Source organism: Strongylocentrotus purpuratus, unplaced genomic scaffold (assembly GCF_000002235.5).
Source record: "Strongylocentrotus purpuratus isolate Spur 01 unplaced genomic scaffold, Spur_5.0 spur5_scaffold_14, whole genome shotgun sequence".
Lineage (NCBI taxonomy): Eukaryota > Metazoa > Echinodermata > Echinoidea > Camarodonta > Strongylocentrotidae > Strongylocentrotus > Strongylocentrotus purpuratus.
In genome coordinates, this window is record NW_022145599.1 from 33,242,473 (window position 1) to 33,268,883 (window position 26,411).

The window sequence follows — 26,411 nt, forward strand, 5'->3', positions numbered from 1 at the left end:
ATATTTGGTCTTCGCAGCATTTTATTTTAAAAAACGAATGATAAAAAATGTTTAAAAACAAGGCAGTGCTTACAGTCAGACATATTCACATTTTGTTTCCAAGACCGTTAATTATTTAATACAAAATTTATTTGATCAATGATCCTATTAAAAACATGACGCATTAATACTATAAAAAGTGATATAATATGAAAAAACAAAAAGGTATTAATATATTGTATGATAAAACCAGGTTGGAATCAGAACAAGCTATACGAATAATGAGAATAACTAGGAAACTAAAATTTGAAGAAATACTGATTTGGTGAAATGTTTAACCGCCATGAATATGCTTGTCGTTACTTATTCAATACTTCATAACATACATTTGTAAAACTTTTGTACAGCTATAATCTCAGGATAAAAATAGTTTTTCAATCTATGATAACTGCAAAAATCTCATGTGACTCATTGACATTTGTTTAAAATACTTTAAAAAGTGCAAAGATTCGATAAAAGTTAGTACTAGTACTTTTTTCAAACAAATTTACAAGACGAGTACTAGATGTTATTCATGTTACAATATTAATGTAGTTAAATTGCCTATGCATCAGGCTGAGGTGCGATGCTCTGTTCATAACGCGTCCATTTGTCCTGGCCAACCCTACAGAATTCAAGATAAAAAGCGAAAATGAGGTTAAGTACTGATGTCACATATTTTTGATATTAAAACAAAAAGAAAATGGGAGTGAGGCTTTGCATATTTTTTATTTGCCCTTGTTAGGTATTGCACAGTATATAGGATTATGGGTGTTGCCGCATTTGGCTTCATTGTCAGTGTGTGGATGATATATTTCAGCCTTGACAATTCATCACTACACGTTTAACAGGTCAAATGGAATACTTGGAAATATTGACAATGAATCCAAAGGGTTATAAGTTCAGGGAGACAAAGATAGAGAGAGAGAGAGAGAGAGAGAGAGAGAGACATAGATAAGATAGAAAGGTGAAAGGGGCAGCCGAGGAAGGAAGGAGAGAGAGAGAGAGAGGAGAGAGAGAGGGAGAGAGAGAGGGAGAGAGAGAGAGAGAGAGAGAGGAAGAGAGAAACCGTCAGAGAGGGAGAGAGAAAGAGGAAGAGAGAAACCGTCAAAGAGAGAGAGACATAGATAAGATAGAAAGGTGGAAGAGGCAGCCGAGGAAGGAAGGGAGAGGGAGAGAGAGAGAGTGAGGAAGAGAGAAACCGTCAGAGAGAGAGAGAGAGACATAGATAAGATAGAAAGGTGGAAGGGGCAGCCGAGGAAGAAAGGGAGAGGGAGAGAAAGAGACAAAGAGAGGGAGAGTCATTCAGAGAGAGAGAGAGAGAGAGAGACAAAGATAAGATAGAAAGGTGGAAGGGGCAGCCGAGGAAGGAAGGGAGAGGGAGAGAGAGAGAGAGGAAGAGAGAAACCGTCAGAGAGAGTCAAAGAGAGGGAGAGTCATTCAGAAAGAGAGAGAGAGAGAGAGAGAGAGAGAGAGACATAGATACGATAGAAAGGTAGAAGGGGCAGCCGAGGAAGGAAGAGGTACTCAAATTTTCAATGTATTTTTAACATTTTGGTAATTAAGGATTGAAGGAAAGAATGATTTACTGACTAGTGAATGAATGAATCAATGTATGGATACATGAATTCATTCATGAATTCATTCATGAATTCATTCATGTATGAATGAATGAATGCATACGTGAAAGCACAAATAAATATATGAATATTGGAATGATTCGATGAAAGAATGAATGAATATACTCACATGTTTGATTTCTTGATGTCCTGGCAGGTGCTGACCATGTTGGTGTTGATCCAGGTGGTGTAGAGAACCTCTTCACCGTCACATAGATGGCACTGACCGGTCCAACTGGTAGTAGACTGACCATTGTCACGGACCACCGTGAAACCGAAAGATGGGAAGTCATAGTTGTTGCTGGCGTAACCGACCACGACGGTTGGGGCTGAATAAAAAGTATTATCAAATAGCAATTGAATTAAAATACAAAGGAAAGGGTAATTTCATGCATGCATAAAGGTCAATAACAGTCTTTATCTCTCAATCGCTTTTATGATTTAATTGAAATCAGACTTTGATAGATAGGCCTACTAATATTTGTTTTGCATTTAACGTGTCGAGAGGTAAGCAGGTCAATGGCCATTCATAGTCCCAATCATGTATACTACCAACATGATGCGCGGGAGGATTTGCGGGGGGGGGGGGCAATAATCGGATACTGCCCCCTTGAAACCCAAGTAGCATTACTGGATTCCTTGCGTTCCAAATGACATTTATATATCATTTTTCAGCCCCCCCCCCCCCCTTAAAAAAATCAAAACAAATCCTGGATCCGCCCCTGTGTACGATGGGATTTATATTTACCTGCGTATCCGAGGGCACGTTCATTGTAAGTCATGTAATCTCCAAGCATCATTCCTGTAGAGGTCTTGGTGATGGTGACCTGATCATTGCACTCGTTGTACCACATACCCTCCAAGTCGCAGAAACCAACTACGAGAGAAGAAAAACAAATCATGAATAACATTTACACATATATTTGGGCGATCGCCGATTCACTCCTTATGACGATTAACCAATCTGTTTGGAGTGTTGGATGCCTATCTTTGCATTTATTACCCGGTTTATTCGTCCTTTCAAAGACATCACCCACGCAGGAAAGAATAATTCTTTTTTCTACATTTTGTCTAGTTATCTCTCTCTCTCTCTCTCTTTCTCAATAGTCCATAAGTAGAGAAAATCAATCAGAAATATTCCTAATTCTCCTGTTTACTCATTTTCCTCTTTCAAACCCGACATATATTTCCATTACTACCCTCCTCAAAATAATGTCGAAACCGTGCTCGACGACATTTATAGAGTAATTAGGCTCAATTTCTATTTATGATAGGGTCATATTCGTTTTGATTGGTCCAGTGCAACAATTCCAAAGTAGAGAGGTGCGAAAGCAAAAGTTAATTAAGTCTACTCTAATCATTGAGGCAATCATGGGCCCTATTTCATGCGTTAAGTGTTATAAGCTATTGAAATCGTGATTTGATAGGCTGGGAGAAAATTTGTCGTAGAAATTTAGCATTGGTTATTGATGAAACGGGGCCCGATTTCGGCAAATGACGCTGTATGTGCAACGGGCATTGTGGTTGTAATCGGTAAAGCGTTGGTTGTAACCTGAAATGTAATGTGTGATGATACATACCTTCCTCGCAGTTGACACCGATGTATCCTAGACGGCACTGACAGGTGTATCCAGCAATACCATCAATACATAGACCGCCGTTTTGGCATGGAAGACTAGCACACTCGTTGATGTCTGAAAGATTGAAAGAAAATCGATTGATTAATAGCTATTTGTCGCACACATATGGAGCTCAGTGAGTACTCAAGGCGCCTAAAAGTACGACTATTACCAAAAATGCTTAAAACATTGAATGAAGTACTTCCTCAGTTAACCATTTATTTCAACTGGTTTGATCTCGATTAATATTTGCTATGGGCGGCAGGAAGGTTATTATTTCATCTATTGTGTAAAATTAGGATAACCAAATAAAGCAGGCTAGGGCTACTTACCAATTTCACAGTTTTGTCCAGCATATCCTGGTACGCATTCGCAGACGTAGTCAGCTCCAACGTTTACGCACGTGGCGCCATTCTGGCATGGCATACTCCTGCATGCATCAAGTGCTATACAACATAGAACAAACAAATCGTAATCAACAAACATCCGCATAACACTCGCCTTTAGAAATATATCATGTAAAGTTATCAATTGCATAATGCAAGATCTGTTTTTGTGTGTGGGGGGGGGGGGGGTGTGGTACAGAAAGTGTCAAATTACATTTTACAAAAGACATTATGAGGCCGATGTGTCAACTAAACTATCAAACCATGTAGCTGCTACTTGATGAGAATATATACATGGTAGGCAAGGAATTTTTTGAAACGTAATTGCAGAAGGATGTCATTTAGATGGATGGCAGATACCAATAAAGCCTATTTAAAAATAAAATCAGGAAATAGACTTCATGTATTTATGGTCAGAAAGTCTTTCACAAGTCTTCTTGTGCATTTGGGAAGTGTATACTTACAGATTTCACAATAAGTTCCAGAGTAGTTGGGAGGGCACTGGCAGACGAAACCATTGACTCCATCCACACAGATACCTCCATTTAGACAGGGGTCGCTAGCACACTCGTCGATGTCTAAGGAAACAATAAACAATTGAATGTAACTGAATTATAAAGGTTCATAAGCTGTCGTTCGGGGGAGGAAGGGAGTAACATCTGCAATTTTAATATTCAACATTGCGTTATGCTTCATGGTTGGATCATTTAGTAAAACTAGCTGTTTGAAGCAATATCTTCAAAATTTAGTGTTTCAAGGAATCCGTAAAATAAAGTCTATTGTAGTTCATTAGGTTTTCAAATGATGTCCGAATATAAGATTTCACAAGAGACAATGATGAAGATTAAATTATTATTATTATTTTTAATTAAGACGTGGTTAAACTGCATTTTGCCAAGTCTGCTCGACTTGTATAGAAGAGTACGGGTCTGTAAGTTTAATGACGATTCATGATTATCAGTAACTTACTAGTCTCGCAGTTGCTTCCGGTGAATCCTGGCACACAGGCACAGATATATCCGTTAATGGTATCAGTACACACACCACCATTCTGGCAAGGGGCACTGGCACACTCGTCAATATCTGAAGAAAAAAACGAAAATAAAACAGATGAGTAAATTCCCGTCCAATTCTACGTAAGAAGGCGATTCCGTGCAATAGATGCCTACGGCATATGTCTCTTTTACCCAAATATATTTCACCCTAAAATGAGGATTCTCTTAATATGACCATTAAATAATTGTACTTTCTGGTACCACTGCCGATAAACAAGAGATTTTCTTCATTCATGGATGAAATGTATATGTCATATGGGACATGTTGGACGTAATCGCCCCCAAATTTGCCATATTAAATAAAAATCCCATTGTCAGTTTGTTATTAAAACATTCGACGGGGAATAAAGTTAGAGCGCATTGTTATGGACGATCAAGTTATTTTTTTTTGTTTTAATGGGCAAATGCATGGGAAGACGTAGTGACTTGCGTTAAACAAAAAATTACAATGGTACAGACAAGTCACAATTGTTTAGTAAAAATTACAAGTAGAGGGAATGATTTTTGTCGTTATAATTCAAAGCGTATATCAAAAATGCCCTCCACTGCATGTGAAATTCAGACTGGTTGAAGGGATTAACGTTTTGATACCCTTGTGGAACCTCAATAGGAATAGCACAGTGATATGCTGGATATATCTAACTTTAAAAAGTTGTATTGGAATCTGTAGCTTGTCGGGTTTGTCTTGATTTTTTCTGAATTTTCTTAGTTTGTTATTTAAGTACATACTCCGCAATTGCGAATTAGTATTGACCAGTAATTACTAGTCGTGCCGATTTTGAAGGACGAACAAGGCAAAAACGAAAAACAAAGTTACAAACAAAGACGAGGCACATGACGAAATGGCAAACATAAAATGGACATGCAACGTGACAAATAACGACAGTGTTATCTCTTTGCGCACAGAAATGAGAAGCAAGATGGTTTAACAATGAGAGCGCCCTTAAACATCTACCTTCGCTCTCACAAGCATAAATCACACGTGCAAATGATATGCAACACATTTCCCAACAATCGTGCTTATTCAGACATCCGTCATTTTCTCGCTACACATCCAGTCAACTATATCCAGACAAATTCTGCTTATGATTGTATTGTATTGTATTTTAATCTTACTGAAATGTAGGAAAAAACTGTATAGCTCTAGGTTTTAGAGGAAATACATTACCAGTCTCGCAAATAACCCCAGTGTAGCCAGCTACACACTGACAGGTGTATCCGTTAACCATTTCAATGCACGCTCCTCCGTTCAAACAAGGCATGGAAGCACATTCGTCGATTTCTGGAAGAGGAGAAATTAGGAAATGTTCATATACCACGTTTTACGAGTTGAAGTCCTTGAACACTTCTGAAAATAATTTTAAAGATTAATCAATTACCTTTAGAATCAGCAGCATTTCAAGAAGGTCACTGCCTTTTTTGCTAATCTTTCATGAAGTAGTTACATTCTAATTCCTGGACTTTACTGTTTATTCTAGATGTAAACAAATTGATTTTCAAGGCGGAACCTCGTCAACTAAAAGACACATTAAATTTGAATCAGTACTTTATTTGAATGATCACCGATTCACAATTTCTTTTTTATATCAATTCAAATCAATAATTACTGTTCGATTACAATAAATGATTTTGCTCATTATTTTCTCTTACAAGCTATATCTTTAAGAGGAAAACCTTTTTTGAATATTTTTTGAGTAATGGCCAGATTTCTTACCAGTTTCACAGTTATCGCCAGTGTAGCCTGGTGCACAATTACACACGTAACCATTAACTCCATCAACACACACTCCGCCATTTTGACAAGGGGCAGAAGCACATTCGTCGATATCTATAAATAGAAAGACAAGAAACAAAAGACCCTTTAGTTAATGTAGTTCAATTCATACTAGTTTCGCTCCAGAAACCCAGAGCATGTTTCACGAAACCGCCACAAGTTATTAGATATAATAATAATATGTTTTAATGGGCTGTCAGTGAACTTGTACTTTGCCAGTTTCCTGAAACAGTTCCCAGGTTACCAAAAGGATACATTTTCTATAATAAGTAATATGAAGTGTATCTCTCCCCCGTTAATATTCGTATGTGATGTACTTGGAAATGCGATACAACTTTGAAGAACGACAACGTTTCACTATATGCTATATCTTATTGCAGAACAATAATTTGTCTTCATATTTAATTGGTGATCGGAGATATTCGAAACCAGGACAGCTTGTGACAGCCTTAGAAAAAGAAAATAAATACAAGTATTTTGCATTCGAAGAGATTGGGATTAAATTGCTAGAGTAATTGAGATAGAAATGTAAAGGTGACGAAGCTTACTGATTTGGCATCTGACACCAGTGTAGCCAGCAGCGCAAACGCACTCGTACGAGTCAACTCGGTCGATACACTGTCCTCCGTTTAGACATGGGCTGCTTGCACACTCGTCAATTTCTGAGGGTAAAAGTTGGAAAGATGATACGAGTTGTATTAAAAAAATATATCAAACTCAAATGAATTTAAGATGTATTATATGCCTTATTAATTGTCTGGTATGTGTGGAATATTTGTGCATATATTGTTGTATTTTATAACTTGATGTTTTTTTTTATACAGCATTTCTTCACATGGGAAAATACAAAACGGGAAATCTCTACATTGACGACACAAAAGCACTAAAGACTAATGTTTTTGTAGGCTGCTCAGTGGTGCAAAAGTCAGAAGAGTGTGTGCAGGAGATACTTTGTTCAAAGTAAAAGATTAGACATTAACCCGCATCTATACAAAATATACAAATAGTATACACGGTAATGTTTTCACGTGTATATTATTCATACTAATCATTGGCCCCCAAAGAAATCTTGATTGTAGAGTATGTTATGGCTGTCCTATGTTGGGATGATATTACAGGAGAATTCAGAGAATATCCCTTAGTGTCTTCCATGCTAAAGAAAAGAAAAGATTTGTTGTTGAATGAATGTTGTTTTTTTGTTTTTGCTGCAGTATACTTACCGGTTCCGCAATGAATGCCAGTGAAACCAGGCAGACAGAAGCAGACGTAGCTATTGACCTGGTCAACACAGAGACCACCATTCATGCATGGAGAGCTTGCACACTCGTCCGTGTCTGCATGAGGAAAAAACACACAATCAGTTTCAACTTCGTAGAATGAGCATAAATAATGAAAGCATTGTGTAACTATTTAGGTATTCTAATAATCTTTTTGGATTCGTTCTTATCTGGTCTTTAATTCTTCATAAGCCAAACAAATATCCCCCCTGGGCAACGTTGTATTTATCATGTTATAGATATATCAAAGGCTTCAAGATTACTTGACACTTTTCAATGCAAGACTAACATGTTAAAAGCATTTTCGTGAAGCTAATCAGAAATTGATAAAGCCACCACACAAAGCAATCATTCCATCAATCGGTGCATATTGTTTCGTGAAAATTTGCTAGTGTGTCGAGCAAGCGATCGTGCAGCTAGGCGAAGTAAACAACAACAAGTTGAACAAGTTGGACAACAAAGACAGAGTTATAGAACACGATATTACTTACTGATTTCACAATTGGTTCCCTCCCATCCAGGTAAGCAAGTACATACAAATCCATTCACTACGTCCATACAAGCTCCACCATTCAAACATGGGGCAGATGCACACTCGTCACGATCTGAAAAAAGAGAACAATTTATAATTTTTCTTCATAATATGAATTAACAGATTTGAGTGGAATCAATTTGCTGATAATTTTATTTCTCGAATATCCATATGGGTTGTAAACGCTAAAAGTTCGATTCTATATCAGACTCTCTGATAACACACTTTGCATGAATGTTTGCAAATTTAAACAGAACGATCTTATTTCTAAATTGAAAATGGTAAAGGTCTTTCTGGACATATGAAATGCATTCAAGAAAACCGTTTACGATAAAACCCATTCATATTGTTTAGAAGCTCTAATGGCTGCTATTGACATAAATCTGTTTGTATATCGAGGGGTCAGAAAAGTTGGTTTATGTTTCACTGAGCACTTGGGCCTTTAGTCTATGTTACACTAGCCATTGACTTCAATGGCTAGTTGGGTAGAGTTAAGTTTTTTGTTGTTTCCTGTAAAGCCAAAATTTTCTGAACATTTTGACATCAAATGCGCATTTTGGCAAAATATGGAGTTGCGTATTTGTGTCACTGAACCCGATAAGTGGTTTTCCCCAAGGACTGTCCAATTACCTGTTTCACAGTTGACACCGAAGTATCCTGGTGCGCACACGCACACGTATCCATTGACTTGATCGTTACAAGTACCTCCATTCAGACAAGGAAATGAGGCACATTCGTTAATATCTGGAACGAGATGGTAGAACAAAACAACAGTTATATTCCGAACTATTCTTGCAAGATGAACGAAAATGAAGGCATTACGTTTGGCGATTGGGTTTATGGGGTAAATGGTTAACCATGACGTTGGCAACCCAGTATCCTTTTGGTTATTTGTATTGATGCCTTAAAATGTAGTATAACCCTACGCACATTTGGATACTATCAAACGTTAATTATGTAAATCATCATACGCTATAACATGTTAATCACATGTGTTAATTTCATTGAAGGTGATTTCTAGCAAGTCTAACTTACTATGTTTCAGTTCAATTTAGAACTTAGAGCCAGTCTCTCGGAAGGCATTGACTTTACAAAAACTGAAGATTAGCTTATAGCTCTGACGTTATTAATTCTTACCTGTTTCGCAGAGGACTCCCGTGTATCCTGGAACACATGTGCACACGTATCCATTAACCTGGTCTGTACACGTGGCTCCGTTTTGACATGGGAATGAAGCACATTCGTCGGTGTCTAGAAAAATAAAACAGAACATTAGAAAATTACCATGGGTATTCAAAAACCAACGTTTTGGAAAGCCTCCACATTATTCGACAGATTTTATTGAATTTAGTTGGTAAATAACTGTAAGAAATGCTCAAAGCAAATTCGCAATATTCAAATTTGATGTTTTGATTATCAATACAATATTACCCCAAAATAATATTTAACTTAAATAATTAATGATATGTGAGGAAAAGATTCTACAATAAAAAATATAGGGCCTTTTGTTTTAATGCAAAAATATGGGAACTTTCTAGCACACAGTTGGAATAATTATTGAACACTTATTGATTCATGGCAGTTTATATTGACATCTAGGGCAAGTAAACGACGTGATTGTGAACAATTTGTAAACAACTTTTCTTTTTCAAGAAGACTTCCAGTCCTTACCTGTCTCGCAATTAGTTCCCTCGAAGCCTGCTGCGCATGTGCAGATGTACCCGTTCACTAGGTCCGTGCAAACACCACCATTCAGACAAGGCATGCTAGCACATTCGTTGATATCTAGGGGTAAAACCAAGAAAGGATGTAAATATTTAAGAAACCTGATAGCAACCGGCATTGTCTGATTACTGATGACACGAGGAATGGAATAGTATGACAGCTATCGTGCAAAGAGTGGTTGTGATTGTAAATGGTGTTGCAAACAAAAAGACGTTTAACGCACGAATAAGACAGGATCAAGTGAATGTAAGGTTATAAAATGCAGACATAGAGGGTTATGATCACGTAAACTTAATTCGGGTCATACTAAAGTTGGGTTAGTATTGGCATCGAGATGCGTTCTTGAAGGAAATAGAGTTTTACCACAGGTCACTTTCAAATAATTGGGGATTTTGAATGATCAAACAAAAAATTATTGATAACGGTCGATATAATCTCAATAGAGTTTGTAAAAAAAAAAAAAAAAATCCACTGGTCATGACACCTCAAAAGGAGCAATATTTGGTCTAATGCAAGCTCTATAACTTGATTGTAAAGCGCTTTGATATAAATTTCTTATGAAAAGCGTTATATAAGTAAAAGTTATTATTATTATTATACTATAATCACATATGTTCATGTGGTCGGCAAGATATTCGACATAGTAGCTTGTCTTGCATGCACAAAGAGAAGTGGGCAGCGTAGCTAAGAATTTGCTGAAGCGTGCTCGCTGACGTGGAACATATGCTGTTAATGAGGGACATCCTTGCCCCCCCCCCCCCAAAAAAAAAAAAAAAAAAACTAACAATAAGATAAAATAGTCCCTCCCCATGTGATATGGTTAGTTTGTTAGCATATAAGTGCTTGACAACAAATCAAAACATTCACGGACAATTTTTGTTTTTAAATTAAAAAACAGATTATGGTCACTGCAAGCATTCACACCGTCACATGATCACTCGTCAAGAAATCAAAACAATCGGCCATCTTGATCATAACTCATGCCATTTAATTGGGTCTATAGTCCGGTATAGCAATTATTTTAGTCATTTAATTGCACTATCTGGTGTGTCCCGTCTCTATGTGAAACTAAAGGGAAGATCAAACACACGGAAGACACATCACACTTCAAACTTCCAACGTTATCAAGAAATTGCTAATAATGTTTCAATAAAAAGCGTGGATATGAATTAAAAATAAAATCATAAATTTTAAGCTGAAATGTCCCTTTATCATGTCACTGTGCTACCTGTTTCACAGCGCACTCCTGTGAACCCTTGCACGCATACACAGGTGTACGAAGCGATTCCTTCCACACACGCTCCGCCATTTAAACACGGATTCGATGCACATTCGTCCGTGTCTGAAAGAAAATACCGGAAATGAAATTCATTTTATTTATACTCTTTATGGAGATCTCTGGTTTGAATACAGGTTTTAAAATAAATTACAATGGCAAAACCATTATGGACAAACAGATGTACAAGAATTCGGGCAGCTGAACGCATTAACTAATATTTTTGAAGCAATTAGCAAAGAAAGTAATAGGGTTTTGTTTAAATGATCGAATAATTTCGTTAACAAATAAAAGCACTTGCTTGTACATGACACAAGACATGCGTATTCATCTTAATCGCCAAGATGTACGGTTTGTACATTTTTTCATTACCATTTTTGTTTTTATTTTTGAACAAGTTTTTACAATAACGCTCCCCTTAACAAAAAAAAGGGGGGGGGGTGGTGACCTAACTCACCGATTTCACAACGTGTCCCCTCGAAGCCAGGTGGACAGATACATTCATACCCAGCTTGAAGATCAATGCAAGTCGCACCATTAAGACAAGGATTGGAAAGGCATTCATCGGTCACTGTGCACAGAAATGCATACAAAAGGATTATTAATAATTAAACGTGTGTTTCTAGAAGAAGAAAAAATTCCATGTTAAAACAGCAAAAACATAGAAAATTTCTTCTTTTTTGTGAGCGATAGTAAGAAAAGGAGTTGAGCAAAGCGCATGTATATGCATTCTAGATTTCAGAAAATGATGAATATTTTGCCACGCCATTGAAGCGAGAGATCGAGAAGTCTTTTCTACATATGATTGCTCTAAAATATGCGAACACTCGATGAAATATGATTGTCTAATCTGCTGAAATCATGCAAACTAACTATTTTCACGATGATCAATGATACTGAAAAGATACGCGTATGTAAGAGAAATGAAAAAAATAAGAACTATAATCAAGAGGAAAACAAATCCACACAAATTATTTGCCCAAGGTTGAAATGCACATCATACGTCATGACTGTACAAAGTCCTTGCTGAACGAAATTCATCACAGCATTTGCCCTAATAAAGCTGCTGCTCAACATTAAAATATATTCTAAAGAATCCAGCTTTAAACGAAACGAAAATTCATCAGGTCATATATACTTGAATGGATATTCCAAGTAATATCTTACCACGTTCACAATTAACTCCTTCGAAGCCGGAAGTAGCTATTTAAGTCCGCCACACAGATTGCACCGTTCTGGCATTGGTTGGAATAACAGCTCTCCAGTTCTATGTGTAGAACAGTGCGCAATTTCAATGTTTTGGTTTCAATGAATATTTACATGTAGATCAACATCCGATTATCATTTCATAAAATGTTATCATAGCACCAAGGCTCCATCCTGTAAAGCGCCAAATGTTTTTTTTTTTATTGGCAAATATTGTCCATTAATTGATATCCTTTAGCTAGCTTAAACAATCTCATTCATATTTTGCAAAAAGAAATATATTGAAACCAATGCTAAAAAACAAAACAAATAGTAAGACAATGCTAACGCTAAAGCTGAGATGAAAAAGTATCGTATCCTTATTTGAATAAATGGGGCTGCAGATAGAGCTTCGGAAGATTTTCAAAGTACAACTTGTTTTACATCGATACACTTTAAGAACTGTTTAAATGTAGTAATTTTGGCCCATCATTATTAAATTCTCAATACCAGGACCCGGTCTAACAAAAGTTGCGATTGATCCAAATCAATCGGAAATTTGTGTATATAGATGAGATTGATATTATTCGAAAAATAAGTTGCGATTAATAAGACTGAGCTATATATATATATATATATATATATATAAGCCACCATTAATGATAACGTTTTGTTGGCAAGAATAGGTTATATTTATATGTTTCGAAGTATATTCCATAGTTATGTACAGGTTGAAAACTGTCTATACTAAGAGATATCGTCCACAATACATGAATGCAGATATCAAAGAAGCGCATGGTATGAAATAAAGGGGGTGTACCTTTTCAAAGTTTGCCATCACCCTGCCTGCTTTAAAGACGACACCTCCAGAAACCAAAGGGGTAGAAGAATTGGGCTCTGAATATATTCCCTGCTTAATACCAAGATTGGCTTGGGAAAAATGTTGGTTATATAGAGACAGTTCAAATCCATTACCTTATATTAAGTAAATAGAATGGTTCCATGGTTATAGATGCAAAGTTTCTCTATAAAGTGTTTCGTTGAACTCTGTACCTAACCAATATATTCAGAATTTGTATTACGTCTGGCAATTATTTTCCTAGATATGTTACTACCATAAAACAAGTCACACCACGCCATGCAACTGCACACCAAACCATACACCCATCATACCTACAAAACAGGCACACTGTCACTGTTTCACAACCACTCAAAACACTCGCACGTTCAAGCTCACACCTGTGTGCGCCCATATACACTGGTGAGGTGGGGGAACAGAGAAGGCACAGAGTACCCCTGTGAAGTCTACGCATGGTGATGTTAGAAGAGTGAAATTAACACCGCATACAGGGGAACTTTATACAGTGTAACCTCCTTGAAAGACATTACAAATTCATGTCCAAGTGCGGAATCAATTTCTACTGTGTTCCTCACTTGGACGAAAATGCGACAACATCGTAGGAGTTATACAGATAGAAAACAGATAATATAATTGTCGTAAGAAAGAAAGCATATCAGCAAACTACGATGACGACAACTACTAGCTACGGTGGTATGGCATATGGGTAGATTAGAAAGATGTTAGCAACGAATTAGCTACAAGACCAAATACAAGTGAAGAAAATGGGTTAATGAATGTGTTTATTATATAAACAGAACATGAAAATGGGTACACTTAATAATCTTGCAATCAAAGAAACATTTTTAAAATATCAGTTGATCATATTTGTAGGCCTACTGCAGCCGGATATAATTCTCGCTTTTGGAAATTTATTTATAGCCAAAATCTTTGGTGAGCTGTGAAATTCCTCTTTTGCTGTTATATAATGTTCTTTCTTGTTGGAGAGCAGGTAAACTGAACATGTTTAAGTTCAGATCACTCAATACCATCCAGTATAATGAATATACTGTATGGCATTTAATTTCGAGATCAGACACTTTCTTTGTATGTTCATCAACCGAGAAACGAATACGAAGCTGTGTATTATCTGTGTACGTTACCGGTTTCACAAAGGACTCCTGTGTAGCCAGCAGAGCAGGTGCAGACGAACCCGTTTACACCATCAACGCAGACAGCTCCGTTCTGGCAGGGACGGCTGGCGCATTCGTCAATATCTAGTGATGAAATGGAATTCAGAGGATAAGCAATGTGTTCTCGGTAACAATACATTTGATGCAACTTTTTTTTAATTGTCCACACGGTTCAAATAGTTCACATGAGTTTGCTTTCTGCAATATATAGGACAACCCCAAATCTTTAGATGATTTACATACATAACAGTAAGTTCCCTTTTTTTCTATATCTTGAAACACGGATCCATTTTAATGAAAAACATGGACATGTACATAAACTTATGCATGTCGTTACTTGAGGTGGTTCATCTAAGATGCACGAAATCACAAACAATTGTCTTGTCATTGGTTGCTTTTGAATGTGTTAACTAAGACTCTATCCATACACCACAAAGAATAATTCAATAGAGCTCGCTGGAGCAAAAAAGAAAAATCATACTTACTGTTCTCGCAGTTGAGTCCGTCGAATCCAGGAGCGCAGATGCAGACGTATCCGTTGACTCCATCCACACAGTCACCTCCATTTTGGCAGGGGGCGCTTGCGCACTCGTCGATATCTGTGAGATGAGAATGTGAAACATTAAAGTAGATATTCATTGATTTTAAAAACTAACTTTATTTTCATTATTGCAAAGTTTAAACTTTGATTCGACAAGGTTATCAAAATTCAATGCTTGAAAGCATTCGAAGTAATGATTATCATAAATTACAAAACGCTTAAATTCAGCACCGGCATAGCACATGAAGAGATCTCCGAACGCTGCTGAGATGTGTGAGATCACAGTATGGACATGATTTGCACAAGCAGACGATGTCCCATGACATCACACACATTTTCAGTGCCTGTGTTTTCATCTTCTCTTGAGTTCTTCCTCTTACTTCAGTACCGTCAGGCTAAATATATAATCTATTGCCTCACTCTAAACCCCGCACATGTTTTTATTTTAATGACAAATGCAGCGATACAAAAATAAAGGAATCTGTCGCTTGTAAACAAAATAAGACGCCATTGTATATTCAGCTGCACACAGCCCGGTATGTTCGGCGTTTCAAGAGGGAACAAATGCCGTCCTTAATATCATTCCGGGGGGTTTTCAATTTGAAAGTCTGGTTTCTTTGATTGTTAATTAACCCCTATCCTGTGTATTTACAAGCAAAAGATTTTAGTTATCAGAATCGGGTCATATCCCCTTTTGAATGGTTTGACATGCCATTACATGTATATACACTGAACTCATTATAATTTGATAAAAAATAGCTTTGCACTCATGTTCATTCTTTATGGGATGTCGTCTGCTTGGGCAGTATTGGTCCATATAGTGACGTCATTAAACATCGTTATTTTTCCGGCGAATCTCTCTTATATATCCCAGCTGCTACGGAGGTGGTTGTATTTGTATTTTTATAAATCACCCAATATGTAGTTGACCTAAAACTTGTACGATGACCATCTGTTAGCTTACCAGTTTCTAGTGATACAATAGTTGACATATTTGTGATTTTCTTTGAATTTCACCTTTAAGAAAAGAGTGGTTCTAGATCCATAAAAAAGGCAGCATTGTGGAAACAGACCATGACAAAAATAATAAAAGTAGTAATAATAATACTAATGATAAAGATACCAATAATATTAGATGCTGCTTGTGTATGCCAATCATATTGATAATAGTGTATGCAAGTAGTAAGGCGCCGGATCTACTTGAAATCAAATGGTCAAGGCGCGCTTGTGAAACAAAACAAGACATCATATTAAAAGCATCTGCATTATAAACAAATGAACAGAAGATAGAACATACAAAAATGACAAAACAATTGATTACATGCCGAATAAAGCAAATGCGTTTTAAGATTACTTTTTAAACACACATTTCAACACCATGTGTGAACACACCTAATATGAGGTATACACTGGTCATGAGGGACTTTTAGATTTGCACGACAAGAACGTGGACTGCCATCCTTTTAAGGCAATGAAACGTCCTTTTAAGACACTGCTGGGCACTGCCAGTACCTTAAAGGTATCACACGTGGCAGTCCACGTTCTCGTCGTGCAAATCTAAAAGTCCCTAATATTGTCGATAGTATGACCACAGGGTGTTGAATATCGTGTCAAACAGTACGAGTCATGTAATTATATACCAGAATATATCTAATGTATAACATGAATGGGGAAAGTGGGTTTCCTCAGTCTTATCCGTTCTTACGCATGTAGTACACGCATTTTTAAAGAAACAAAATGTGTCAAATGTTACCAGTTTCGCAATGGGTTCCGGTGTATCCAGGTTGACAGTCACACATGTATCCGTTCACACCGTCAATGCACACACCTCCGTTCTGGCAAGGGGCACTAGCACACTCGTCAATGTCTGCAGGGAGAGAAAAGGGGTACGGAGCATTAGCGTGTAGTAATGGTTGGGGGTGGGCAGATTTAGAGATATTTAATGAAAAAAACATATTTCCTTTCAGAAAGATCGGGAGGGAAAAATGATATTACCATATAGTTGATGGGATTAGCCCTATTTATTTGAGGCGATGTCAAGTGGTATAATCACCTTTTCTTCCATTTTTACGAATAATTTATCTACTTTGATAGTTCTTGCTTATGATTATGTTCTATTTGATGCAATAGTTCATCGATAACTATATGAATGTCAGGTAATCATTATTCACCTCTATTTAAAAAAGAATGGATTTTCGATAATTGTCGACTTTGAACTTTTCTCAATAAATGTTACTAAACAGTACCTATATATAACTCTTCGGCTTTCTGAATAAAAAATACCCTATAATGTATTGGCACTGGCTATAATGCTCTTTTGGGGGTTAGGTGACGAAATATAAATCAAGACGTTCGAGCAGGTTCTTGATACTTACTGTCAGCGCAGGTAGGGCCGGTCCAGCCGGGGGCACAGACACACATGTAGGCGTTAACAAGATCCACACAGGTTCCACCATTTAAACAAGGGATGCTGGAGCATTCATCATCATCTAGTGAAATGTACGATAATAACGAGGATTCAAGGTCAATTCCTACTTGAGCTCGGCCCTAAACGAACCATCGATAGCCATGCATATTAACATTGAAAGATCACTTACTCGCCAATAGCATATTTCTCAACTAACTAAAGGAAACCTCACCCAAAAGAAAATAAGTGTGGGTATTCAGAAAAATGAGATGTATTCCTGCCCTTTGATCAGATATCGGGCTATGATAGTCTAATACGCTATGAAACAGTATAGAGTGTATTTTGCTGTTGTATCATTCAGTGCACATGATATTAAACAAGCCATCTATGGCTAACGTCTGAAAAAACCGTGGTGATGTAATTAATTTCTGCCTTTTTGTCGTTCTAGTTTCGGTATGACAATGCATTACATATTATCAAATCACATATTTTTTTTATTTTTTGTAGTTATTTTTAAAATACTAAATTTGCAGTTCCATCTATCAGAATGTAGGATTATCTTTCAGGAAATCTAGATAAATCTAACCCTAACACTAATCTATCCCTGTTAGGGTATACTTACTGTTTTCACAGTTATCTCCAGAGAAGCCGAGCGGACATGAGCAGGTGTATCCATTGATACCATCAATACAGATACCACCATTCTGACAAGGGGCACTTGCACATTCATCAATGTCTAGAAAGAAAGAAAGAATTTTCATGAAAGATTTGCATCTATTCGTAGATTTTACAATAGGATATCATTCAAAAATATGAAAGGTGATTACATCTGGGAAAAGTAAAGATTATACCCCAATTTTGACTAACAAAACGTGGAAAATTATATGAAGTCCATAACATGCCCTTATTATTTGCGATGTTTAGTAACAAATCATTATTGATACTATGTACTCGTTCATAGTTAATGTCCTTGTTCACTTTCTAAACATGGAAATTTGTCGTTATGTAACTTGAATAATACGGTAATCTAAATTGTTCTCTTGCAAATATTGTCTCCCTTCATAGCAGTATTCAAATATGATAAGGAGCTCAAAGCCTTTTGGAAGTTATAATTCATGAAACTCTTTAAAAGCCACAATTTGTATAATCACACATCGCCCTAGAATATACACCTGTATACGGTTAGTTGTCGCCGTAAAATTTCCGGGATTAGATGAGAGAAGTGATTTTACTTACTGACTTCACATCGTACGCCAGTGAAGCCGGCTAAACAGGTACACTCGAACATGTTAACGCCATCAACACAGATTCCTCCGTTAAGACAAGGGCTGCTTGCACACTCATTGATATCTGCAATTAAAAATGTATCCATTAAATTGATTGGACTCTTTTATTCCCATGACGATGCCATACATATAATCTGATATATAGGTGTGTTTATGTTAAACAAGTGAGTACCCTCGTGGCTCGAAACAGATGATATATCCACTGTCCTTCCATGGATACTATAACGATGTGGTCGAAAAATGTTTTCAGCCGCTAGATAGAGTGAACACAAGCCCAAACACTACCAAGTGTAGGTCCTGTAGCTAAGTTGACACGATTCCCAAGCACATATGCAAAGGATTGTATGAAACTAATATTGCACCGATAAGGTGAGTCTAGAATCTGGCATTGATGGGAAAGGGGGGGGGGCTGGAAAAGGGGGGGGGCTGGAAAGGGGGGGCGGGAAAACTGACAATGACAACGTGGTACATGTACTTTACATGTGGTTTACTCTAAAAAAAAGCTTCAGAATGTCTTTTAGTCAATGCTTTTCTTCGATTGTACAGTTACCAATCATCTCTAGATTCTAGGAAGACCTGTTGACTTACTGTTTTCACATTCATCTCCGTCGAATCCTGGGACACAGTTACAGACATAGCCGTTGACTCCATCGACACAGGCGCCACCATTCTGACAGGGATCACTGGCACATTCGTCAATATCTGCAAGGTTAAGGGTCACGGGTTTAATGATTCCATTTCATTGTGTTTGTTCTTAATATATTTAATCATGGAGGGAAGGAATTCATTATCATATAACAGCCTTGATATCGTAACTACAATAATTCAATTTTAAATAGTCATTGAACGAGCTTGGAATTTAAATTTAATTTGTTCAATAGATCATTTTTAATTAGCATTTGAATTGGTAGTTTACCTCGTTATCCTGTTATACATTATTGTATTTTTTAAATTTAGATTGCGAATTCCATATATTAGTTGTTATCAGTTGGACAAACAAGTATGCTAGAATTGAATGCCATTAGGCATAGCAGGTGAATTGAATTGTTACCTGTAGCAGTTCAGGAGAGAAATATGCATGAAGTGAATTGAAATACCCTAGTAAACGTGGCTTATATTTATTATACCTCACCAAGCCTATGTGTCAACTAAGTAAAGCCTATGAAAAGGTTTTATGAATATGGACCGATTGGTGCTTACCGATTTCGCAGTTTCTACCCGTGAATCCTGGAGGGCAGGTACAAGCATAATCATTCACGAGGTCAGTACAGGCAGCGCCATTCTGACAAAGGTTGGGATCACAATCGTCTCCATCTATACAAATGATGGATAAATTCATTCATTAGTCACATATATGTTACTAAAAAATAGATCATTCTTAAATTATCATGTTCTGTCCCTTTCATATATATTTTTTTTTTTTTTTTTTTTTTTTGGGGGGGGGGGTAAATTTACAAAACCTTATAAGAAAATACTTTAGAATAAAGGCCATCTGTATTAATTTGGCTAGGAGGGATTAGACAACCCTGGGTGGTCACTGACAGGTGGCCATCTCATCAAATCAGCTCTCAATTAACATAAGAAAAAGAGGATCATGGGGGACCAATGGTCACCGATTAGGCATTGTGTTCTATATAGAGGGAGCAATTAGCTTTAGGTAGTACAATTGGGCTTAAAAAGGGACCCAATTGTATTTTTTAAGAGAATTTTTGATTTATACAAACATATTAAGGTCTTACCTGATGAGAATGTAATTCTGAATCCCCTGTTGACGATATTACGATCAGTACTGAAGATGAACCAAGCCTGATCGCCCTGGACAGTGAAAGGAGCTGGGATGACGTCGTCTTGTGTCAGGTTACCTTCGAACGAACCGAGAGCCTGGTTGAAGTCTGCCTCTGGCCCAATACCATACTCGACAACGTCTATACAAGAAAAAGAGACATGTGATTTTAAAACGTGGTAAAAACAAGTGATGTCTTAATGTTTTTGCAGTGACGTTGTGAGTACACATTTTTATTATTTATAATTTTCAATATTACAAGTTATGTGTAAAATAATTCGTCAATGTATATAGGGAAACAAAAACTATATCAAAGCAAATACCAATTTATCACAATGATGTATAGGCCTACTTATTTTGACTTATCATAGACCCTTGTGGGAAAAAAAATGCATTGCATCTATGTTGACGAGCAATACAAATGCACAATGCAATACAAGAGACTAATTGGGTCACCCCGCTGCCCGAATATGAGTTGACGTTTACCCAATTATTGCTATTTATTGCTATTCATTGCTATACAGTTTCACAATAATCTTGGGACGGCAGCCCCTGCCCCCTTTGAATACCTCGTACCCCAACGATCGTAGCATACATAGATACAGAATGAACATTATAGTAGCGTCATCGGGATTCAATATCTACTTTATTCACGAGTTCTACTGCAAGATACCAATTATATTCGTTGAGTTAATTACCTTTGAAGACCTCAGTCATGAAGTCTTCGATTGTGAAAGTGATGCTGCGAGCCTTGGTGATACGAACAAGATAAAGACAATCGGCACGGTTGTTGTACATGGCCGGGTAGTTAGGTGAATCGATCATACCGTTGGCATCGAAGACATTGTATCCGCAGTTTGAACCTGGTGTGTAGAATAAGTGATAGCAACAGTGATATTAAATTTCATGTATTAATTCTTAGCCTAAGTTACTTGGGCTTAGTATTTCGTTATTTCGGGTTACTTTGTCATCTATTTCTTAAAGAAAATGCAATCAAAATAATGACAACTACACCTAACAGATTATACAATCTTGTAGTAATAACTTACGATGCCGATTTTGTGATATAGTTTTAAAAGAAAAATCAGCAACAGTCCCATAATCGAGAGTCTATATGTAGTTATAACTAAGGTTTTAAGAGAGCAAGTCCAATGTATCTGGTATGGTGTACCATACGATACCAAGTATTTAGGTATGCAAAAGTGCCATGTCACTGTCAGAATATTGGGTCCGATCCGGGCCTTTTAGTAAGGATATAAACTAAATGCATGGCCCTCACTATGAAAATGACGGACAAAGAAAGAGGACAAAATATACAGCTCCTCACTCTACCCTCAACAAATGCTGTGGTAGACAAAAGAACACCCCCTTCACTGCTATTATCATGTAAAAATGTGTAGAACAGGTGAATATGCATGTGACACCTGTTCTACACATTTTTTACATAATAGCAGGGAAGGGATGTTCCTTTGTCTACCTGAGGAACTGTAAATTTTGTCCTCTTTCTTTGTCCGTTATATTCATAGTGCCCGTTTCATAAAGCGTTACCAATAAAACGTAAAAGTAAAATATAAAAGCTACCGGAAATAATTACGTTTGATTGGCCGAGATTAATGTGTATTATGATTTTGGCATGTGTTGTTGACAGGTAGTTTATGACACGGAGCCCAGATTAGTTACCGGAATCTTAGATGCGGTTGGAATTGCTTTAAAAGGTTCTTACCTGTGAAACGGTCGCAGTTTTGTCCATCGTATCCCATGGGACACTGGCAGATATACGACCCTTCACCCTCCTGACAGGTTGATCCATTTTCACAGGGATCGCTGTCACATTCACCTGAAAAAGAAAAGAGAGAGAGAGAGAGAGATGTGGAGAGGTAGGTAAAGAAAGAGTAAATACAATTGCTGAATCTGCCTCGAATCTAGTACAAGTGGCACTTAAGAATAATTATATAATACAAATTGAATAAATAGGCTAGTATGTGAATGATTACTATAATAAGGGAATAAATGGCTCGTAATTCCTTTTCCACAAAAACTTGGTTTTAAAGTAGTGAGATAATCATGCCCTTTGATGATTCAGCCCTTGCGGGTATACTATGTAATGACAAGCCTTCGGTTAAAGGGCACGCCTTTGTATTCTGGTTTCTTTATATTCAAGCACAATGGATTCCTGCGTTATATGGTATGTGTGAAGATCAGAGAGAATGCGTCCTTCCAGTGATTACGTAACTCCAAGAATTTCAATTGGAAATGAGATAACGACCCCACCCTGTATTTGGGCAGAATGAAAGGAAGAATTCATCCTGGCGCGAATATATTGGTGATGCAACGATAAGTTAGTATTTTGTATGTCCATAATATCTGCTGAAAGGTAGCAATCAGAATTTTTTCTCCGTCGTTTCATTTTCCTCCTGATAATTGAAGTGTAAAAAGTTGGTCTATTGGCAAGGTATATTGCGATGCTTTATCCAGAAAAATATGTACATCACTGTTGGTGTTATGTAGTCATATCTTTACAAACAAAACAAAATTTGCAAATTATTGTTCCAACAATGAAATATTCAATATAACAGAAATAAACAAATAATCACATCAATCTCCCTAAATTGACAAAACGGGTGGATGTATGTTATAAAAACTGGATGGTTTTGTAATCCAATTATACAACGGATTTTTGTTTCACCTCTAATTGCCTCCAAAGTAATAATGAAAAGCACTGGATGTAGTAAGAATCCATGTAATGGGACCTTGCGACTATATTTTGTCGCATGGGACCTCGAAAGCTAATTTTTTAAATATTTCTTTTTAACGCAAGATGAAGCATCTCTTTATATTGATCCTTGTGTTTGTGGATTCGATACACGCAATTGATTGATACATAGTTAAGTCTAATTCGCTAAGCAAAGGAACTACTTGAACTACCTTTATTATGTTCAAAATTAAATAACTATTTTATGATTTTTTTTTTTAAATTGTATTAAGTTGTCCCTACTTTGTACTGGCCTTAATATTGATGTATATTTATCTGTAATTATATATGTTTAGCTCATCTCTAGTATAGCTAGGATATTGCATTGTGCAATAAATAAATCAATTCATTGCTGATGCCAGTAACCTTTCACATATAGATCTATTATTTACCACAATAAGAGCACAGAGACCCGTGTCCTGAAGAATTTCTTACAGAGTTTAAAGTAAATAGTGTGCAATGTTAGTTTTAGAAACAGTATTGACAGATTTTCTTAAAATGCTGCCATGACCCAACTTGAGTTAAGAAACATTTCTAAAACTAAGTAGCAACAGTAGCAGTCTTCAAGAATGCCCCATTTTCACAAGACTCTCACACTCGTATCTCAAAGACGATTACAAAGTTTGCATTTGGGATCCCAATTTCATTTTATTTGCGTGTGAATATCCGGTTACCGTAGCGTATTCCATGGCATAGTAGGCCCCAAAGAAATGCTTTTCATTTGTGCAATGTTCACTTTCTTCGTTATAAAGTTGGAGTTTACTGTTAGTTTAATGCATTGACATCTTACATCTACATATTCAAATAGTCGTTACTTCTATTAAACACACCTTCGCAAGCAAACTAATAAGGGTCAAATGGGCGTGGCTGTTTTGACACCAAACCTGTCATAAGGTGTGGGATCAATAAGAAATGGTGTACGTGTAACCTATAATATTTATCAGAACGACTTGTATTGTCCATGTACTCTGTATTTCAATTTATATTTATTTATAGTTCAGTTCATTCATGTACACTCAAGAGACTTGAGCATTTTTTGAGAAATGAATATGGCGATTTACTTTACTTTTAGTTCGTCTTAAATAGGCTACCGGTGGAGATAGTTACTGCCCTATCTGTTAAAGCCTTCCAAAACAGACTAGTAGACATCCATTGAGGAAAAATACTATCCATATAAATTATGACCATGAAGGATACTAACGTGAATACACTCTCCACACACACCTTGCCATTCATAGAACTCTAGAAATTGATAGATGACTCAAATGACATGACCGGTCGATGAAGCAAAATAAAGTAAATAATTATTCACAAAAATACTACACTTAAGCATTTTGAGTGCCATATGGTTTTTCTAGTACATTCGCGAATACATGAAATGGGAAATGACCGATAAACTGAATGCATTTGTATATTGATTATCCTTACAGTATAAGATATGAGGTGTATCGACGAAGAATAAATCATTGATCGACGATCTGTATGTTTATACTGCATTTCACTATTCACATGTGGAAGTATAGTACTTTTTTCTACTGTACATCCGAGTGCACATTTAACGCTAATCTCGGACTTTCCCACTGCGATTCAAATGCACTCGGGTGAAGGGTGCCTATTCTTGTTGCCCACTTGAATACATGTACACGCTTAATTGAAATAAAGCATACTGCCCAAACGTTCCTCTGCCTCTGGGCCCCGTCTTAAAGATATATATGGTTGCAATGATCCGAATCTATCGCAAGTCTGAAAATCAATAGCAAGTTTGCAGTCTCGTCTCTTATGTAAAAAGTTGCGATTGATATCAATCGAAAACAATTTGCGATTATTCGCAACTGTTTGTAAGACATGGTTTAACAAAATGGCGTCAAGTCGGGTTATGTCATACCGGTGACTGAAATTATGCTTTTTGTCCTCGTACCGAATGCATGTGTACTGTGCTCACAAGAACAAACAATATATTTGTTTGATTAAGTAATAAATTTGTTCTGTTGTTCATGTGCAAGCATCTCAATTTCACATGTGCATTTTTATGAAATACATGTTGGTGTTAAAAATTCACCTCACTAAGATTTTTTAGAAGAACTTTTAACACTATCGTTACGTCAACAGTTGTAAATAAAAGTTCCTCAATCTGAATCTGGAAAGTATTATTATACACCATAATCTGAGCCAAGAAGTGCAATCATAAAAGAGGGTGTTTTTAAGATACGGGTGTATGGATGTCCATGAAGAATATCGACGAATAACCACATTGGTTTAAGCGGTACTGGTACTATTGAATAAAATGTCAAGTGAAGGTCAATTTCGAAGTATAACAACGGTAAGCACCAGCAAACACATCTCAGAAATGAGAGAAATCGGAGAAGTTGAAACCATAAACAATAAGTTTGGTCGTTTGTCATTTTGGGGGTCTCATGGCGATTTAACAAATTAAGATTTAAAGTATTAAGATTTAAAGTGAAATCTACAAGTTAGGTTTATAAGGCTAAACAGATGCATTTAAAAGATACAAATCTAAATGTCCCTCTTTTGTGGACTTTCCTGTTTAATTGGGAAGTTATACATGCTTCTTTAAGAATAACCATTAATGGACAGAAGTAATTAACGTGTTGTTAATCGATGTTCTCAACAATTGAAATTCAAGGTAGACTTAACGTCATAGCCTTAATAGATTGTCAGAATCTTGAATATTTCATAAGGAATCTCTCAACTCAATTTCCACGAAAAGTATGGTTTCAATGATGAGTCACATGTTTTCTTCTAATAGATAAATTCATGAAAAGTTGATGCATTCATCAGAGTGTACTCCTTTAATTTCTGAAGTTCACATTTTAAGCGACACGTTGCTATGTCAGGCGGAATGCGTTATTTATATTACGAAAACACGCAAACGCAACGGCGGCCATAATCTTACCTTGCCCGTATGTAACAGCTATCACGCTGAGAAGCAATACAGCTAGTAACCACGTCCTCATTTTGAAGCGTTCTTTTCCAGCGAAGAAAACAAAAGTCACTGGTAAGGAGCGTGATGGATGAGGAAACCGGCACCTGAACAATGTCCAACAAACGAACCTGCTTCAAGCGCTGTAGTCCAACAATATACCAAGGACTCTTACGTATAACAACTTCCCCAAGCAGCGAGTGA

The 26,411-nt window shown here is 36.8% G+C and overlaps 1 protein-coding gene across 2 annotated transcripts; it reads right to left on the reverse strand.

Moving 5' to 3' along the window:
* On the reverse strand, positions 1-26,411 carry egf1 (fibropellin I). 2 transcript variants are annotated; one of them, XM_011685925.2, is made up of 29 exons: positions 26,181-26,411; positions 22,238-22,351; positions 21,213-21,377; positions 20,471-20,656; positions 19,932-20,045; positions 19,320-19,433; positions 18,682-18,795; positions 18,068-18,181; positions 17,414-17,527; positions 16,792-16,905; positions 14,983-15,096; positions 14,468-14,581; positions 11,739-11,852; positions 11,234-11,347; positions 9,952-10,065; positions 9,418-9,531; positions 8,911-9,024; positions 8,240-8,353; positions 7,692-7,805; positions 7,020-7,133; positions 6,412-6,525; positions 5,866-5,979; positions 4,612-4,725; positions 4,107-4,220; positions 3,589-3,702; positions 3,218-3,331; positions 2,386-2,514; positions 1,768-1,966; positions 1-643 (listed from the first exon to the last, which is right to left on the reverse strand). In XM_011685925.2, exons 1-29 carry the CDS (start codon positions 26,239-26,241, stop codon positions 583-585), a joined length of 3,423 nt encoding a protein of 1,140 aa, XP_011684227.2. In that variant the 5' UTR covers positions 26,242-26,411; the 3' UTR covers positions 1-582.